This window comes from Peromyscus californicus, unplaced genomic scaffold (assembly GCF_007827085.1).
Source record: "Peromyscus californicus insignis strain IS unplaced genomic scaffold, ASM782708v3 Scaffold_4__1_contigs__length_199733344, whole genome shotgun sequence".
In the NCBI taxonomy this organism is placed as follows: domain Eukaryota; kingdom Metazoa; phylum Chordata; class Mammalia; order Rodentia; family Cricetidae; genus Peromyscus; species Peromyscus californicus.
Window position 1 is genome coordinate 183,682,196 of NW_026294562.1, and position 20,064 is coordinate 183,702,259.

General features: G+C 55.3%; 1 protein-coding gene across 8 annotated transcripts; it reads left to right on the forward strand.

Annotated features, from left to right (window-relative positions):
• Positions 1 to 48: 48 nt before the first annotated feature.
• On the forward strand, positions 49 to 19,313 carry Shisa7 (shisa family member 7). 8 transcript variants are annotated; one of them, XM_052761512.1, is made up of 7 exons: positions 49 to 325; positions 5,008 to 5,148; positions 8,193 to 9,027; positions 10,465 to 10,619; positions 12,697 to 12,747; positions 13,887 to 14,036; positions 14,466 to 19,313. In XM_052761512.1, the coding sequence occupies exons 3-7, from the start codon at positions 8,348 to 8,350 to the stop codon at positions 15,101 to 15,103; spliced, it is 1,674 nt and encodes a 557-aa protein (XP_052617472.1). In that variant the 5' UTR covers positions 49 to 325; positions 5,008 to 5,148; positions 8,193 to 8,347; the 3' UTR covers positions 15,104 to 19,313. The 8 variants fall into 8 exon arrangements, with proteins under 8 accessions (XP_052617472.1, XP_052617478.1, XP_052617471.1 ...); XM_052761518.1 differs by having other exon boundaries at positions 8,307 to 9,027; XM_052761514.1 differs by lacking the exon at positions 49 to 325 and adding an exon at positions 1,256 to 2,178.
• Positions 19,314 to 20,064: the final 751 nt, after the last annotated feature.

The window sequence follows — 20,064 nt, forward strand, 5'->3', positions numbered from 1 at the left end:
TCACAGGGGCTACAGGGGTCTGTGGGAGGAAGAAAGTGGGGTCTCCTGCAAGTGGGGTGGGGGAGGCGCCTCTTCTGAGCTCCAAGCCGGCGCGAGACACCGGCGCGGGCTGGCGGCGGCCACATCTGCACTAGGGCCGGTGCGCATCTGCACCGGAGAGGAAGAGCTGCCGGCCAGGGTCCCCGCCACGCTGCCTGCCGCCCCCACCCCCATCGGCGCGCGCGCGCCCAGCCCCGCTGGCTGGCAGACACGCGCTCGCGCTGCCTCCCTTGGCTGGCCCCCACGCTGCCACCCCCGATTCCCCGAGGGTCCCGCATCCGGAAAGGTGAGCGCATCCCCGTACCTGGTGAGGAGGGGGAAACCGAGGCACGGGGGAAAGGGAGGGAATAGGGAAGAAGGGACAAGTATGTGAATGGATGGATAGATTGGATGGACAGTTGCTGCTCAGTGGTTCGTACTCTCCCAAGACGCAGAATTCTGCAGCCCTTAGGAGATCAGAGTGTTGAAACTCTACAGACGCCCCCCTCCCCTCCTCAACCTCCACCGCGTCAAACCCTCACCCAAGATTCGCAGACTCGTTCCCCAGCCGTGGAAGCCCTTAGAAAGCATCCTGTATCTGACCAGTCCGATCCCATTGACAATCAGACTCACCCCATCACCACCGCGGCTCCCGGCAGCCCAGCCCCCTCCCAAAAGGCCTGGCACCGGTCACCTAGCCCGGTATACCCTCCCCAGGGACCTAGGAGTCCCAGCCATCCTCTGGAGCCCTTTGGGACACGGGCGTCGGAGCCCCGGCCCCCGCCTTCCGGATCCAGGTGTCCCCTCCGCACACCCAGCCCGAAGCCTGCGTCTCGAGGCCGCGCTCGCGTCGCCATGGCAACGGGAGTCTATTTTGCGCCGGGAACACACAGCTCCCTCTGCAGCGCCCCCCACCCACCCCGCTTAAGAGTGGGGGGCTCAAAGGGCGAGGGGACAATGCCGTGATGGGGGGTCAGACACTTAGAAAGAAGCCTGGGGCAGACATGCAGAGATTGAGAGCCCCTGACAGAGGAGCTGGGTGTGGGGACTACAGGGAGGAGACTGATCCAGGCGGGGGAGGCTGGGGATGGAGGCCCCAGACAGAGATCCGGGATGGAGCCTCAGACAGACACAGAGATGCAGAGGGACGGAAACAAGGACCCGACGGCGGAGTCGGGTTAGAAAGAAAGAAAACAGCCGGCTGGATGGAGGCAGGGGTCCTGAAAAGGTCCTGACAGGGGTCTCTAGGCAGGGACCCCCACAGACAGCCCAGACAGAGTAGCACTGCATATGGTTCTGGGAAGGCATCCACTCTATCCTCTGGCAAGGATTTGGGGGGATCTTTCCCGGTAGCCAGGACCCGCTCCTCTTCCCTCCCTCAGCTTCTTCTACAGGTCTTCAGTCTTGCCAGCTTTCCGCATTCCTACCTCAAACTGCCCTCCTCGTCTCTGAGACGGAGCCCCCTCCACTTGCTCCCTAACCCCAGCCCTGATCTGCCCTCCCCCTACCACCTCCGCAGCAGCCACCTGCAGACTCCACTCAGGCCATTTTAGAGGCTCTGGTCCTTATTGGTTGTACCTTCTCCATCTCTGGGTCTCACTTCCCTCACTCTCTCTTATACCCCCACCCCCCGCCCCGCCCTGCCCAGGGCCTCTCTTCCTCTCTCTGGGTCTCCCACTCTTTTTCTTTCTCTGTCTACTTCCCATCACTAGCCATCCTTCCGGTACCACCTTCTGTGGGGTTCTATCTCTTTCCTGGCTGGCTGTCGTCTCTGTCTTCCTCTTCGCTTCTATGTTCCTCTCTTCCTGGATCCTGTTCCTCGGTCCCTTTCTCGCCTCTCAGGCACCTTCACCAGCTTCCCACCCCCACCCCCCACCTGCTGCTGTTCTCGGCAAGGACCCTCAGGAGGCACTCGGATCCACCCAGCCCAGCCCACTTCTGCCGTCCTAGCCAAGATTCTCCACCCCCAGCTGGCAGGGATGGGATAGGATTTGTTGGAGGACTTCCTCTCCCCAGCCTGGCTCCCTTTCTCTATACCTTGTGTCTCTCAAGTCCTGAGCTGGATTTGAGAACCAAGCAAGGTGCACCAGCAGGAAGAACCGGGGTTTGGGGCCTCCCTTTCCACCTACCCCCTCCGGCTGTGGAGGAGGACATCGACTTGTGAGTGAGAACTAGAGATTGGGGGCGGTACAGGGCTGGGGGCGGAGTAGGAGATGAGGCGGGGATGGAGGCGCCACAGGAGTTCTCAGAAGCCAGTTGCAGATTCTGCACAGCTGGGCCAGAGTGTGCTTGCACCTATAAGGCTGCATGACAGAGCTAGGATGAGTGTGAATGCCTGCCTGCCCGCCCGCCCGCCTGCTTGCCTGCCCGCCTGCCCCCGATGCAGGGAGCTGATCTTGGACTTTAATGTCTCTGGTGTGCCTTGACATCTGAGTCTTGGGCACTGATGGCTAAAATGTGTGCAACTGTTTGTATGTCCATGTAGAGTGATGTGTGTGTGTGTGTGTGTGTGTGTGTGTGTGTGTGTGTGTGTGCGCGTGCACACTCACACTCACATACATGCTCTGGAAAGAGGTATAGGTGCATCACCATGATGACACGGAGTGTCCTTGCTGTGGGGCCACTGCTTAGGTGTCTTGTGGTCTGTATTATGTACCGGGTCTGTTAGGAGTCTGAGCAGTGTTGTGCGAGGGAAACAGAGAGCCAGTCCCCTTGTCTCCAGTGTCTGTGCTGGCTGCTGCGTCTGCAGATGGTTGTCCTCTGTCAACTCACAGCCTTTGAGCACGGAAGACAGCTGCCTTCCGCCCCATCAGCCCAGATGGCTTTCATTCTTCCAGCCAGATTCCCATTGTACATGTCAGTGCTCAAAGAGTGAAGGGATCTATGTGGCTGCGTCTGCCACTCTCGGAAAGGCTGGTTCTCTAGGTGTCTCACCTCCCTTCTCTCTATGTGGGATAAAGCCACCTAGACTGGTTCCTGGAGACCTGGGTTCACAGCCTAGCCCCAAGTCCAGGATAGGACCTCTTGGAATTTTGTTCTCATCTGGGGGTGGGTGGGTGGGAGGGATATGAATATCCACCTCTCATACTTGCTTCCACGTTTTCCAAGATATAAATGTTCTCCTGAGCATTTACACGGATCAGACGCTGATTCTGAGTGCTGTAGAGAGAGGCAGGCAAGATGTAGCTCAAATCATCCGCCCTCCATGGATGCTCCAGTTGAGGCGTGAAAAAAGGTACACAGCCAGGCAACACACACGCGCATCCTGTGAGGAATGCACAGGAGCTCCCAGCCCAGCGGGACAGGGAACCCCAGGGGGTCTGGGGCTGCTTTGGGGCTTACTGAGATGATAGGTGAGTGGTGTTGGGGGGTGGCGGGGCGGGCTGCCAAGCTGAGATCTGCCAAACAAGGGGAAAGAAGCAGAGTTCTTGGGCATGACCCTAGAATGGCCTAGAGAAACGATTCTCAACCCGTGGGTCGCAACCCCTTTGGGTTCACGGGGGTCACCTCAGACCATTGGAAAACAGATATTTACATACAGTTCATCACAGCAGCAAAACTACAGTTATGACTAAAATAATCTTATGGTTGGGGTGTCACCACAACATGAGGAACTGTATTGAAGGGTCGCAGCATCAGGAAGGTTGAGAACCACTGGCCCGGAGGAAAAGGCAAGGGCAGGCACTCCAGGTAGAGTGAAGATCGGCTTCAGCGAGGCAGGAAGCCCAAGACTTGGTCTGAACAAGGAAGCTGTTGATGTTATCTGCCCATTTTTGCTTGTTTGTTTTTAAAAACAGGGTCTCACGTAGTCACGATTAAGCTTGAACTCGCCATGTAGCTAAGGATGACTTTGAACTCTGACCCTCCTGCCTCTACCTCCCAAGCACTGGGATGAGAAGCAGGAGCCACCATGCCTGCCTCCATTTTTAAAAGAATTGTGGTAAGACTTGGTTGGATGCTGTGACGCACACCTTTAATACTAGCACTTGGGGGCAGAGGCAGGCAGATCTCTATGAGTTCAAGGCCAGCCTGGTCTGCATACGTAGTAAGTCCCAAGCCACCCAAGGCTATAGATAGTGAGATACTGTCTCAAAATAAATAAATGAATAAATAAATAAAATAACAAAAACACTCGGGAAAAAAATAATGGGAACAGATGCAGAGACCCACAGCCAAACACTAGACAGACCTCCAGGAATCCCGTGGGAGAGGGGGAAGAAGGATTGCGGGGACCAGAGGGGCCAAGGACACCAGGAGAAAACCCACAGAATCAACTAACCTGGGCTCATAGGGGCTCCCGGAGACGGAACCGACAACAGAGCGTTTGCGTGGGACTGACCTAGGCACTCTGTACATACGTTACAGTTGTGTAACTTGGTCTTCTTGTGGGACTCCTAGCAGCGAGAACAGGGGCTGTCTCGGCCTTTGTTGCCTGATTTCGGGACCCTTTCCTCCTAGTGGGTTGCCTCAGTAGGAGAGGAGATGCCTAGTCTCACTGCAATGTGATATACCATGACTGGCTGATACACATGGGAGGTCTGCCCTTTTCTGAAGAGAAACAGAGGAGTGGGTGAGGGGTTAGAAAAAGAGGAGGATGGTGGGAGGGACTGGGAGGAGAGGAGGGAGGGAGGGGAAACTGATCGGTCTGGAAATATTAAATTAAAAATAAAAAAACCACATGAAATTTACATTTAGCCACTTTAAAATGTACAATTAAAATGTACAACCCCATGCTGTTTGGCATATCCCTATGTTGTGTGATGATCTCTTTTATCTAGTTCCAGAACGTTCTCTTTTATTTTAATCGTGTGTGTGCCCTCACGCACGCACGCACGCACGCCACGCACGATGGTTCACATGCAGAGGTCAGAGAGCGACTTGGGAGAGTCTGTTTTTCACCTTCCACCGTCTGGAACCCAGGGCATCCGATCGGGTTGTCAGGCTTTTCAGCAAGCGCCTCTACCCACCAAATCATCTTGCCTGCTCTAGTTCCAGATCATTCTCATCAGTGCGAAAGGAAGCCCTCTGTGTGTGAAGCCATCCCCTTCCATCCCCTTCCCTCCAGCCACACGATACAAGTAACAGGATTTCTGTCTGCACGGGTTTGACTGACGTGGGCATTTCATATAAGTGAGTTCATACACCGTGTCATGGTTTATGTCTGGCTACTTTCACCTAGCACAACATCCTCCAGAGTCGTCTATGCTGTGGCATTCCTCGTTATCAGTGTGACTCCTTTCCAAGGCTGAGTAAGAGTCTACTGCATGGATGTACATCTGTTTATCCGGTCCCCTGTTTCCCTGAGTCAATTCTGCCTTCTGTCCACTATGCATAGAGATACTATAGACTTTCGTGCCTGCATTTTGTATGCTCATATGTGTTTGGTTCTTTGCTGGTTCCTATGGTAACTTACAATTAATCGGTGCGTGGTATCAGGGATTAAACCCTCAGCCTCCAGCATGCTGTGCAAGTGCTCTACCACTGAGCTATATGCCCAGCTCTCTTTTTTGAGTCAGGGTCTTGTTAAACTGGCTGGGCTGGCCTTGAACTCACTGTGCAGTCGGGCAGGTCTTGAGTTTGTGAGCCTCCTGCCTCAGCATCCCAAGCAGACTGGATGGCAGACTTAAGCCGCCACATCTGTTTCATTATGTGTCACCAAACTCTTCCACCACGTGAGCCAAGCCCCTCCTAAAATACCCTTTCAACACCCAATGTGAGAGCGCCCACTAAGCAGTGAAATATTCCAGGCTGGATTTCAGGCGAGGGGTCTAACTTAAGGCTAAAAGGTAAAGTTGAAGGCCAGGTGTGGACATACACTCCAGAGGTAGAGGCAGGGTTGGGAGTTCAATGTCAGCCTTAGTTACATCGTGAGTTTGAGGCCAGCGAGGGCTCCATGGACTTAATTATAATAAAACCGAGCAAAAAGTGAGGGAGATGAGAAGACAGGAAAGCAGAGGAGGGGATGGAAGGAGGGGAGGGGATGGAAGTAGTGGTGATGGCAGAGGAGAAAGGAGGGAGTGATGGAGAGAGAGAGGGAGAGGAGAGAGAGAGAGAGAATGCATTCATGCACCTGTAATCCCAACACTTGGGAAGCTGAGGCAGGAGAATGATTCATTGGTCTGAAGCTAGCCTGAGCTACATAGTGATTTACAGGCCAGCCTGGATTAGAGTGAGACTCTGTGTTTTTGTTTGTTTGTTTGTTTGTTTGTGTGTGTGTGTGTGTGTGTGTGTGTGTGTGTGTGTGTGGTTTTTCGAGACAGGGTTTCTCTGTGTAGTTTTGGTGCCTTTCCTGGATCTCGCTCTGTAGACCAGGCTGGCCTCGAACTCACAAAGATCCGCCTGGCTCTGCCTCCCAAGTGCTGGGATGAAAGGCGTGCACCACCACCGCCTGGCTAGACACTCTGTGTTTAAAAAAAAAAAAAAAGAAAAGAAAGAAAAGGTTGAGACTCCATGTAATAAGAGTTGGAGCCAAATCTTGGGGAACCCCAGCACCCAAAAGCCATCTCCCATCCCAGCTTTCTAGCACGTTGGTTGACAGTATCTACACAGAGAGAGAGAGAGAGAAAGAGAGAGAGAGAGAGAGAGAGAGAGAGAGAGAGAGAGAGAGAGAGAGAGAGAGAGAGAGAGAGATGCACAGTGGACAGAACAAATTATGAAATCACCTAATGATTTTCACTTAAATATGTCCTGACTCCCTTCCTTCCTCTTCTGCTGTTTTAGTTCCCCACGGCTCTGTCACTTCTCAGTGTTTCTCCTCAGTAGTCTGAAGCACACGTGACAGTTCTGTCTAGCATCTCCCTCTTCTCTCTGGAAGGGCAACCCTAGACCCACAGGAACCTGTGGGCTTATTCGAGGTAGTATCCTTCACGCTCCTGACAGCTAGGGGGGGATGGTCACCACCCTCAGGCACGGATCCAAAGGTTGTTTCCAGAAGGGGTCCCTGCCCCATGCACCGGGCACAGCCTTTGCTCCGAGCCTATGGAAGGAAGCTCCTGGGCAGCTGGTCTCCCTGAAGTTTTTCAAAATGCCATTTAAGAAGAGGGGAGGGGGGACTCTGAGGGGGACCACCCAGAGCCTGCCGCCTGCAGCCCCGGCTCTGAGCTGCTTATCCTGCCTCGGTGGTGAGGCTCTGTTCCCCTGCTCCCTGCCAGACTGTCTCCACACCCCCGTATCTTCTCCTGCCCACTCTGGCCTGTTCCTGACCTGCCTGGACCGTTGCCATGGAGACAGCTAGAAGACCCGCCCTTCTGACCCACCTCCCCAGTCCCATTTCTCTTCTCATCACCCCCACATCGAATATGTTTCTTCCCAAACTGTGAACGGCAGTGGCACTTTTGTATATGAAATCGTGTGCGTGCACGTGCGTGTGCGCGTGTGCATGCGTACAAAGGAGACAGGGCATGCTTGGAGAATTGAGAACCAAGTAGCCGCAAGCCAGTAGTTCCTAAGTATACTGTGTCCCCATCGCCGAGATAACTTTCCTTCGTGGGTTTGGCTTTGTTTGTTTGTCTCCATATGTATCTTTGGCTGGCCTGGAACTCAACTATGTAGCTCAGGTTGGCCTCAAACTTCAGACAATCCTCCTGCCTCCGCCTCCAGAGAGCTGGGGTTACAGGCATGTGTCACCATGCCTGGCTTCCCTGCACACACACACACACACACACACACACGCACGCACACACACACACACGCACGCACACACACCCCAGTACCAGGAGGCATCTTGGGTTCTCACACAGTCATCACCTGCATGCCTGTCAGCTGTTCCACAGGTTCACAGGACAAGGATGACTCCCCATATCAGCATCAGTGTCCCTGAACTCATGTTGAGAGCAGAGCAGGGCAGGGCTTAGCTCATGGCTTAGCTCTCAACTAATTTTCATTCTCTCTCTCTCTCTCTCTCTCTCTCTCTCTCTCTCTCTCTCTCTCTCTCTCTCTCTCCTTCTCTCCTTCCTCCCCTCCTCCTCACTTCTCCCTGCCCCACATCTTCTCTTCCCTATCCCTCTCTCCTGCCTTCTTTCTGCCCTCCCTCCTTCCCTCCCTCCCTCCCTCCCTTCTTTCTTTCCCTCCTTCCTGGGCTCCGCGGGTCCCCGGCTGCCGCTCACCCCCCTCCCACACATCTTCCTCAACTCCCCCCTCCGCCTCCTGCCTTCACACCTTCCTTCTCCGTCAAGTCCTCCCTTCGTTATAACTTCTGCACGCCCCTCCTCCGTCCCCGCCGACCTTCCCTTTCTCCCGCTTCGCCCCGCTCTCGTCGCTCCCTTTGCCCTCCCCTCCCACCCCTGCAGTTGGGCTCCCGGATCCGCAGCCTGGCGTCCCGGTGCGCACCATGCGGGCCCTGCTGCTGCTCGGGACCGTCGCGCTGCTGGCCTCCGCCACGGGCCCGGCCGGGGCGCGCCCATCCAACGACACGAGCGCCGCGGCCCCGGGCCCGCTGCCTGCGCTCCTCGCGCACCTGCGGCGCCTAACCGGGGCTCTGGCGGGCGGCGGGAGCGCGGCGGGCACCGGCGCCAACGCCACCAAGACCAGCCCCGCGGGTGGCGCGGGCGCGGCGGCACGGGCGCCCCCTCCGGCCGAGCTCTGCCACGGCTACTACGATGTCATGGGCCAGTACGACGCCACCTTCAACTGCAGCACCGGCTCCTACCGCTTCTGCTGCGGCACCTGCCACTACCGCTTTTGCTGCGAGCACCGCCACATGCGCCTGGCGCAGGCCTCCTGCTCCAACTACGACACGCCACGCTGGGCCACCACGCCTCCGCCTCTAGCCGGAGGCGCCGGGGGCGCAGGGGGTGCGGGCGGGGGGCCGGGGCCGGGCCAGGCAGGGTGGCTGGAAGGGGGCCGGGCCGGGGGCGCGGGGGGACGTGGGGGCGAGGGCCCCGGGGGCAGCACCGCGTACGTGGTGTGCGGAGTCATCAGCTTCGCCCTGGCGGTGGGCGTCGGTGCCAAAGTGGCCTTCAGCAAGGCGTCGCGTGCGCCCAGAGCGCACCGGGAGATCAATGTGCCCAGGTGGGTGTGCGGTGGGGCTGGAGGGGCAGGAGGGAGTCTGGAGCTGGGCCACTGGGAGGCCAAGCAATCTGGTGAAGGCAGTTTCCTTGAGGCTGGGAGGTGAAGCAACTGATTAATGGGCAGGTCTTACGCCGTGAGAGGTTCAGCAACCTGCCTGGGGGTGTGGCCTGGGCAGTATGGGTGGCTTGCTGGGAGCTGGGCCTGCACAGTGGGATGTGGAACCTGTTGGGGAGTGGCTACACGGATGGGTGGGGTCCAAGTTAGTAGTGGGAAATAACTGAGGCCTGAGAACAGAATCGATTGAGAAGAATTGGGATGGGGAGCTCATTCATTCAACCAATATTTTTTTAAAAACTTTCTGTGGGGCAGGAACTGAGGATACAGGATGGGACAAAAGCCCTGCCCTTCTGGATAAAGTCTGTGTCCCAAGCCCAAGTATTCTGCTTGTGATCTATGTGATGCGGGGGTCGCGGGGTCTCGGGTTCCTCGTGTAGACGGCAGGTCTAAGAACAGACCTCCGTTTACTCGGTTTCTAAAGATTAACTGAGCTGATTTATGTAGAGACCCAGCTGAGTAAGTGCTCATTAAATATTTGTGGTAGACCCAGCAAGCCTATATACAACGTAACTCTAGATGTTGACAACCGCTGTGGAAAAACACACAAAAAAAAAAAAAAAAACAATGTAAAGAGTTAAGGGGAGTGTTGGCTTGGGGAAGGGATTGGTTTAGTTGAAAATCAGAAAGAGTCTGTCTGAGGGGGACCCCGAAGGAATTAGAGACAGAGTCAAGCAGCTACTGTGTGAAGGCCATTCCAGGCAGAGCGAACAGGCATATTCGGGAGATGTCTGTGTACGTGGTGTCTGAGGTGAGGAGCAGGCAGGGGCTGCGTTTCTTCTGTGTGCTAGGTAGAGCCACTAAGGTGGATAGAGCCCATTGCAACACCTGGAGGCCGTGTGGGGATGGACTAGGAGCAAAGTCCACAGCTGCAGACCAGGAGAAAGTGACTTCCGGGTGGGAGAGGTGCTGAGCAGTGAACTGATGGGTCCTGTGTTGTGGAGTCTACTTTGGAGGGTTGCAAAGAGGAGAAAAGTTCCAAAAGGTTTGAGGTCTGCCTAAGTGAACAAGTAGGGCATCTTTTATTGCAACCAGAAAGGCTGCCCAAGGAACAGTATTAAGAGGTCTCTCAGTTCATGGTGAGGCAAGGCCACACAGGAGGATGTGGATGGACCACGGAAGGAGTTCTTGAAGGAATATGTCAGGCAGGAAGTGTGGTCAAGGAAGGTCGACATTAGAAGGTTCGTAGCCAAAGATGGACCACAGCTCTGCACTGCAGATTCCCTAAAGAAGAGAATAGGGAGGGGTAAAGAGACTTGGGCTTTCCTCATCTCCCTCCCACCCCAGTCCCTGACTACCCATCCATCCATCTACCGTTTTCAGAGCTCTGGTGGACATTCTGAGACATCAGGCAGGACCTACAACCCGTCCAGACCGGGCTCGAAGTAGTTCTCTGACCCCGGGGCTAGGAGGCCCAGAGAGCATGGCCCCCAGGACGCCCAAGAACCTTTACAACACCATGAAGCCCTCCAACCTTGGTGAGTGCAAGGGAGAGATGTAACCTCATCTCTGGTCACACACACCCCCTGTGGCTCTGCCCTCCCCCCACCCCCCACTCCATGTGATACTCCCCTCTCTTTCCACTCCAGCCTCCATTCATCAGTCTTGAACCTTCCATTTCTTCCTCCATCTCCCATTTCTGCTCATCCTGAGAGAAGTCCCAGAGGCCATAGTGGACAAGCCAAATTCTGGTCTTGTTTGAGGCAGGAAACGGGGCGGGGGGGGGGGGGGGGAGGGTGTTGAGTGTGTGAGAGGGTGGTGGTGTGGCTTTCCCCAAGGAGAGGAGTCACTTCGGCCGCAGGAACTCTGGGTAGCTGGAGCAGAGCTTATGAGGCTCTCAGGCCTGAGACCACAGACAGCATGGAATTCTAAACTACTTCCGTTTCTGAAGTCAGTGGGAAACAAACCACTGAGGTGTTTCGAGCAGGAAGCAGCACAGGCAGGACTGGAAGATAGCTAGATGAGCGAAGGCTGAGGCAGGAGGATCAAGAGTTGGAGCCCAGCCTGGGTTAAATAGCATGAACCTGTCCCAGAAAAACCAAGGGGTAGGGATGCAGCTCAGGGGTAGAATGAATATTCCAGTGAGGAGCTGGAGGTGGAACCCAACAGGGAGGGACTTGGGGATGTAGTTCAGTGACTGGGTGTTTACCTGGCCTGCTTAGAGCTCTGGCTTCCATCTCCAGCCTGGGGAAAAAAAAAAAAAAAAAAACGTAAAAAGGAAGTCAGGCTTGGTGGAGACTGGAGTTACAGCCCATGTAGTAATAGAAGAGAGTCTGAGCTGGGTCGGGGTGGAGGGAGGAGATGATTTTCTTTCTTTCTTTCTTTCTTTCTTTCTTTTTTTTTTTTTTTTTTTTTTTTTTTTTTTTTTTTTTTTTTTTGAGACAAGGTTTCTCTGTGTAGCTCTGGCTGTCCTGGAATTTTCTCTGTAGACCAGGCTGGTCTCTAACTCAGAGATCCGCCTGCCTCTGCCTCCCAAGTGCTGGGATCAAAGGCGTGTGCCACCGCAGCCCCAGCAGGAGGACATGATTTTCAATAGTAGTTATGAGGGGACATTCAAACTAGGTCTTTGTGAGGGCTGTTCCCCCCCCCCCCCCCCCCGATAAAACCTCATGTTGTCCAGGTCGGGCTTCAAACCCCCTATGGAGCCGAGCTTGAACTTCTGACTTTCCTTCCTACGTCTTCCAAGTGCTAGGATTACAGGCCGCAGCATCAGGCTGTGGTTTTTCGAGACAGGGTTTCTCTGTGTAGCTTTGGTGCCTGTCCTGGATCTCGCTCTATAGACTAGGCTGGCCTCGAACTCACAGAGATGCTCCTGGATCTGCCTCCTGGCCTTTTTTTTTTTTTTTTTTTCCCCTAACACAAGGTATCACACTGTGCCCCAGGCTGCCTGGAACTCGTGTAGCCTGGGCTGGCCCTGGATTCATGGCAGTTTTTCTGCCTCAGCCTCCTGTGTGCTGGGGCTAGAGTCGTGAGCCACTTTGTGAAGCCTCAAGCTCGATCTTGAAGGAGGTTTCCTTCTTCAGGCAAAGAGGGGAAGGAGATTCGAGGCTCTGAGACCAGCATTACAGAATGCACAAAAGCCCTGTGGCAAGCCTCAGACACCACCCCTGCGTTCCGCTTTACCTGTTGGGGATGGTGAACCCTGGAAGGCATCCCAGCGCCAGAGGGACAGCCGCTGTGGGTCTTCCCGCCTTAATGTGGACTGGGAAGAGGGCCAGCAGGCATATCTGATTATTCAAATGAGCGAGGGTGTCCGTGGAGGCAGAGATGTGGAGTCAGGAGGGGCCACCAGGCCTGAGTAGTGAGAGGAGACCACCAGAGTTCTGGCCTGGGTGTTGGGGTTAATACGGAAGAGGAACATGTCACTCCCCAGCCATGACCCTGAGCCCCCATCCTCTGTTTCCTCTGGGACCGATAGAGTAAGCCGACCTGGGGGGCTCCAAGGAGGGGGTGGGAGCTGTACTGAACTGGGAGCCAGAAGTGACACACTTCCGGGCAAGAGTGCCAGCCGGGATGGCGATGACAGTGACGTCACCTCCCTTCTCGGTCCTTCAGATAACCTGCACTACAACGTCAACAGCCCCCAGCACCGCGCTGCCACACTGGGTACGGAGGGCCGAGGCGCCCTGGGAGTCGGGGTCCTGCGGGCCCTCACTGTGGGCAGCCCCAGCCTGGTGCTGGGTGGAGCCCCAGTAAGACCCCCCGTGAGCCGGTGCTCGCGTGGGGCTGGCCACCAAGGCAGCTGCAGTGTCCTCGAGAGGACACCGGAAGTGGTGATCTCCTTCCTGTCAAGTTTTGGGAAGATGCGTGGAATGCATCCCCAGCTGGGGCCAGGATTCAGTGGGTGCTGACAAATGCCAGCGGTCCCCAACCTGGACTGTGATTTCATCCTCAACCACAACCCTGTCCACTGTGGTGGGAAAGGAGGGGTTCCTAAAGGGTGGAGCTTTCGCAGGCTAGAACCCCAGATCCCTCACCTCCCAAGCCCTAGACCTCTGAAGGAGGAAGGCTGGAGCCTGAAGTCTCAGGTCCGAGGGAGGATGGTTAGAGCGTGGACCCCTGGGTCTGAGAAGGGAGGGCTGGGATCTGAAATCCCGGGTGTAAGGGAGGAGGGCTGGACTCTTCCCTCAGACTCTTGGGTATGAGGAAAGAGGGTGGGGCCCCAGACTCCTGGGTCTAAGGGAGGAGGGCAAAGATCTGCGGGACCCTGGATCCCAGGGAGGAGGGGTAAGACCTGGATTCCTGTATCTGCCGGAGAGAAGGAATCTGAACCTTTGAGCTTGAGGGAGAAGGGCTGGGCTCTGGGAACCTGTGTCTGAGGGAGGAGGGCTGGGCTCTGGGAACCTGGGTCTGAGGGAGGAGGACTGGGCTCTAGATCCCTGAGTCTGAGGGAGGAGGGCTGGGCTCTAGATCCTTGTGTCTGAGGGAGGAGGGCTGAGCTCTGGGTCCTTGGGTCTGAGGGAGGAGGGCTGGGCTCTGGGTCCTTGGGTCTGAGGGAGGAGGGCTGGGCTCTGGGTCCTTGGGTCTGAGGGAGGAGGGCTGGGCTCTGGGAACCTGGGTCTGAGGGAGGAGGGCTGGGCTCTGGGTCCTTGGGTCTGAGGGAGGAGGGCTGGAGCCTGGGAACCTGGGTCTGAGGGAGGAGGACTGGGCTCTGGGAACCTGGGTCTGAGGGAGGAGGGCTGGGCTCTGGGAACCTGGGTCTGAGGGAGGACGCTGCACTAACCGGGTCTTCCCCCACGCCGCAGACTGGCGAGCCATGCCACCACCCAGCCCCTCCCTGCACTATTCCACGCTGTCCTGCTCGCGATCCTTCCACAACCTCTCGCATCTTCCCCCGTCCTATGAGGCTGCTGTGAAGTCAGAACTGAATCGCTACTCCTCTCTCAAGAGATTGGGTGAGCTTGGGGAGGGGGAAACTCAGCCAATGGCCTCCGGGGTTGGGGGCGGGGGGGGTTGCGTTTAGTTCCTCATACCGCAGTCAGGGTGGTGGGAAGCTCAAAAGGTTCCAATCTTCCTACCCGCTTTCTTCCTAGTTGTTTCTGTATTACCTGAGATATTTAGATAAATATCTTGCTTTGTAACCCACTTTGTCCTGGAACTCACAATGTAACACAGGCCGACCTCAAACCCGTGGTGATCCTCCTGTTTCAGCTTCCCTAGAGTTTGGGATTGCAGGTGTGAACCACCATGCCTGGCTTAGCTTGGTGACTCTTGTTGATCAAACGTTAGGACCTCGTGGGTGCTGCCTGGGTGGAGTGCGGATAGGGCGGCTGGAGGAGGAAGGCTCTGGGTTATCAAGGGATCTGTCTTTTCTTTTCCTCCAGCTGAGAAAGATCTGGACGAAGCCTACCTGAAGCGCAGACATCTGGAGATGCCCCGCGGGACACTGCCCTTGCATGCCCTCCGGCGGCCTGGCACTGGAGGTGGCTACCGCATGGATGGCTGGGGTGGTCCGGAGGAGCTGGGCCTGGCACCGGCCCCCAACCCCCGGCGGGTTATGTCCCAGGAGCACCTGCTGGGTGACGGTGGCCGGGCTCGCTATGAGTTCACATTGCCTCGAGCCCGTCTGGTGTCCCAGGAACACCTGCTGCTGTCCTCACCAGATGCTCTTCGCCAGAGCCGTGAGCACCTGCTGTCACCCCCACGAAGTCCTGCGCTGCCCCCAGATCCCACCACCCGGGCCAGCCTGGCTGCCTCACACTCCAACCTGCTGCTGGGGCCTGGGGGGCCCCCCACACCACTGCATGGGTTGCCTCCGTCGGGCCTGCATGCGCACCATCACCATGCCCTTCACGGCTCTCCTCAGCCAGCCTGGATGTCCGATGCAGGCGGGGGTGGGGGCACACTGGCCCGCAGGCCACCCTTCCAGCGCCAGGGCACCCTGGAGCAGCTTCAGTTCATCCCCGGCCACCACCTGCCACAGCACCTGCGTACTGCCAGCAAGAACGAAGTGACTGTCTGAGGCCAGGGTTGAGCGCGGGGGGCTGTGGCTTCTGAGGCCCCCTCCTCCCAGCCCAGCCCTCCATCACAGGCTTATCACACACACCAAGGGTCTGAGGCCAGATGGGCCCTTGGGTCGGAGACCACACTTCCTTTTGGGATGTCACAGTAGATGAGATCTCTCCTCCTACTTTGTCACTGTTTGAACCAAGGCCTCCTTCCCATGATGTCATCACAGAGGAAGAGGTCTGCACACGAGGTCATCGCTAGCAAATATGTCTGTGTTCTAACGATGTTGTTGCAGGGACTAAACCTCCTTCCTATGAGGTCGCCACAGAGGAAGAGGCCTGCCCGTGAGGTCGTCGCCAGAGGCTGCGTCCATTTTGCATGACATCACCACAGAGACTCCTTTCCTGTGATGTCACCACAGACAATGCCTTGTCCCATCCCATCGTCCCTAGAAACAAAGATTTCTTGCTGCGATGTCACTACAGAGACAAGTCTCACACATTTCTCCAGACTTCTTGGTATCATCCCGAGCACCAAGGCCTCTGGGAATTGCCATCACAGGAAAAAATGTTTCTCTGCTATGGAGAAGACGCCTCCATCCCATGATGCCATGACCACGGACAAAGCCATTTTCCTGGGACACATTGCAGAGGACCATACCTGCCATTTGTGTCCTCAATAAAGATTAGGCCTCCTTCCCACAATGCCGTCACAGGATTTTGCCTCCCTCCTGTGATGCAAATCACCAGAATAGGTGCCTTGCCCGATGGCGCCATCACAGGGACCATGCCTCTTCATGTGACGTCATTACCAGAAATGACCACCTGTTACGGGGACCTCTACAGGACGAGGTCCTTCTGGGGTGTGACCACCAGTTACCACCCACTTGGAAATGACACCCGGAGACACTCCTATTGCTGTGCCCTTTTGTGAGGAAATCGGGCACGTCCAGCCCAAGACCACTTGGGAAGATGCCAGAGAAAGTAACTTTTCCTACGATGTAATATGAGCGTGACAGCAGTCGGGATGCCAAGACAATGGCCTGTCTGTAGGAGGCTGGTGATGATGCCCTCCGTTGCTTGGACATCATCACAACGAGTTTCCTTCTCAGAGGTGGTCCCCGCTCCAGATGACCACCAGTAATTGCATCATCAGAGCCCTTGTCTTGCTTAAGCCCTGTAACTTAGCTCCATGGCTTGTTCCCATGATCCCAGGGACGCAGCCAACAGGATGTCTACCAGTGCCTCTAAAGGAAGGTTGGGCCTGTGCGGTGAGTCCTTGGGGATGGCACCCATGGATGAGCTTCAGCTCCGAGGAGGCTACCTTGATCCATGAGGCCTCTAACATCCTGGGACTCACAGGTGGGCCAAAGGCTGGCATCACTTCTTTCTGCCATATCTAAAGACATCAACTCTGTCAACAGAGTCCCCGTCTCCTCTTGGAGGGGGAGGGTTGGGGTGTATGTGCTGCTGACCTTGCCAATGACATCATCAACGCTACCCAGTGTCCCCCTTTCATGATGGCATAGCAGTTGGGGTCCAGTGTTAACCATGTCATTTCCCAGGATTCCGTAAGACTCAACTAGCATCTATCATCATCTACCAGGAATTTATCACCACTAATGGCGTCACCATTGTCTCCCAAGATTCCTCACAACCATGGTGTAATCATCTCCCAGGATCCACGTAACATGTTGTCATGGCCATCTCCCATGATCTACCACAACGTGTCGTCATGATGTGCCAGGATCCACCACAAACACGTTCTCATCACCTCCCAGAATCCATCACAACATGCTCACCTCATCGTCTCCCAGGATCCATCAGAACCATGCTGTGCTCATCTCTCAGGAGCCACTGCAACCACGGTGTTTTTGTCTCCCTGGTTGTGCCGTGACCAGTGATGTCCTTACCTTCCAAAATCCATGATGCCTCATGGTGGCGCTCTCTAAGAGAACTTGCTGGGGCTGGAAGTGCCAGTGTTCCTCGGAATTCCTTATAATGGCAGCATTATCATCTCCCAGAATCCACTCTACCCATGTCCTCATGTCTCAGTAGCCACCACAGCTATGATGATGTCACCACCTCATAAAATCCACTCCTCTGTGGTGTCCTTGGATTCATGCAACCATGTACCATCCCATCCTGGGGTCCACCTAATAGTGTCACGGTTATGATCTACAAGAATCCATGAGAGTCATGGTATCATCCCCCGCCAGGTCCCGCTTCAGTTGTGTCCTATCATGATCCATCAAGATTTCCTGTAACCATGGTGCCATCACCTCCAATCAGCCATAATACCCAAGGATGTCTTCATCTCCCAGGACCCATGTTAACCCCAGTGTCTCCATGATCTAGGGTCCCTGAGGTCCAGTGATATCATTATCCTCGGGGTCTATCATAACCATGGTGTTATCACCTCCCTGGATCCATGCCAACAAATAATGCCATCCTTTCCCAGAGTTCACTTCAGTCATGGTGTCACCGCCTCCCAGAATCCACGTTAAAACTAAGTGTCATCCTCATCTTCCAGGACCCATGGCGCCCGTGTGCTGTCTGCCAGGATCCACCATCTTAGGGTCCAAATGCTGTGACAGGCTGTATATTTCAATTGTCCTCTGGGGTCTCATGGCATTTCCAGTTCCTCCCTTCAGGGGAGCCAGCACAACAGGCCATTTCCCACCCCCTCCCATGGACTAGGGAGGAGCCCGCTGTCTCCCTCTCATCATGTCACCCCCCCACACACTCTGGCCCTTCTTGATTATGCCACTGCCTCAGTCCTGATCTGAAAAGATACCCGGGTCAGCTTCACCTACAGACTTGGCCTGGGCCAGCCTCCTCCACCCACTGGTGAGCGCATCCAAACACTCCCTTGTCACATCACCACTGTCCCTCACCCAGCCATCTGATCGGTGACAGGGTCAACCTAGTGACCTCTCCACAGCGGGAGCGGAAGCGGGGCTTCCCAGCCCTTGGATGGCATTACTGCCCTACCTATGCCACTCGATCCCTGTTCCTTGGACCCCACCAGGATCAGAACTCCCTAGCTTGGGCCTAATCCTCTTTAGAGAGTCTTGGCCCGTGGGAAGATGCCACAGCTGATAAACCACTTGCTGGCCAGTTCCTGGGGTGGGTTCACCTGAGAGCAATGGCCCCTGTTACCCTCTCCTGCAAAGGCCAAGGGTGCTCCTTCATCCCTTTCCCTACCGTACCAGGGAGTACCCAGGGGCTTCAGGGAGTCCCTAACACCCAGTGCACAATCTGACCCCACCACACACAGTTTTCTGTACATAAATATAGCCATGTTTCAAGGGGGCGGCCATTCCCCACTCTTAAAGGGCTACATGTCCCCCTCCCAGCCCCCAAGGCGAGGAGGGGGGCTCTTCTCCCTCCTCTGGGCCGCCCTCTCCCTCTTATATCCTCTTTCCCCACCAAATATTGGCCTCTGTGCTCATCCCTTCTCGCCAAGAGCCTGGATGGGATAGATGGTGTCAGGCTCCCGCACACTGAGGAAAGTAGGGGGTTACCGCCAATCCTCCTCAGCTCCTGCACCAGGTTTTCAGTCTCCCGCTAATAGACGTTCCGTGGGCACCCCCATCCATTCTAGGGCCTCCCTTCAAGCGCGCTTAACACTCCCACGGAACACACAGCTTTCTTCAGCCCCCAGCATTGGAGGGGTTTGGGGAGCCTTCAGTTTCTATTTGCCCGTTCTCTCCCTCCATCCTAACCTGGATTCCTTCCTGGGATCTGCCCTCCCCCTAGTCTCCAGCCTCCACCCACCTGCCTGACCCTGGAGCCTTGGCCTCTTATCTCAATAAAGCCATAGTGGGGAGAGGTCTTGAGGGTGGGTTAGCAGGCGCTATTCTGCTCATCCCCCCCACTACCACCACAATGCTTCCAGAGCTGAGACCCGGCCTTCTGAGTCTTCCCCCTGCTCCCCAGTAAACACACAGACACACGGGCAGGGCGCACACCACTGTGCAGGAAAGCATCTCCCCTTCTGGGTGGAGGCTGCAGAGGAGATGTCAGAGACAAGATCGGAAGTGCCGCACCAGAGGACCCTCCGCACCTCTGAATCCCATCCTTACTCCCGTCCCGACTCTTCCTTCCAGTGCTGAACCCACCTTCAACTTCCTGGTGAGGACAGCAAGAAGAGCTGGCACTTGGGGTGGGGTGGGGCTGGGGGTGTTTTTTTGTTTTGGAATAAACAGCTGTTTTTCCTGATCCTCAGTCTCCAGGTTCTCTTCTTGCTTGTTCACTGGGGAACTGGGGACCTCCTCCCCATGTGTAGTAGAGTACGGTTTGGTCAAAGGCACACTGACATTTGTCAGGGGAGAAACTTCTAAAGATGGTTCCAGAAAGCTCAGAGGTGCCCCTTGTCTTGTGACCCATGAAGCTGAGGAGTCAGGGAAGGGGCTTCCAGAGAGGGTTTCTCAGTGTAGCTTTGGCTGTCCTGTCACTTGCTCTGTAGCCCAGGCTGGCCTCGAACTCGCAGAGATCCACCTGCCTCTGCCTCCCAAGTGCTGGGATTAAAGGCGTGAGCCACCACTGCCTGGCAGGAAGGGGTGTTTTAATGTGCTTTTTATTTTTTGGTTTTGCTTCTTTTTTAAATTTTTATTATTTATGATATAAAATAGACATATAGTAAAAATACATAATAGAAAATATATGTAATAATATAAAAGTATATGATAGAATTATATATAACACCATATATATATATGTAGTGTGTGTGTGTGTGGGTGGGTGGGTGCTTTGCCTGCATGTATGTCTGTGTACCACGTGCATGCCTGGCGCCCTCAGAGATAGGTGTGAGTCACCATGTGGGTACTTGGTATTAAACTTGGTCCTTTGCAAGATCAACTAATGCTCTTAACAAACATTCCACCTCTCCAACTCCTTTAATTTTTAATACTGTATTTATTCACACAGTGTGTGTGTGTGTGTGTGTGTGTGTGTGTGTGTGTGTGTGTGT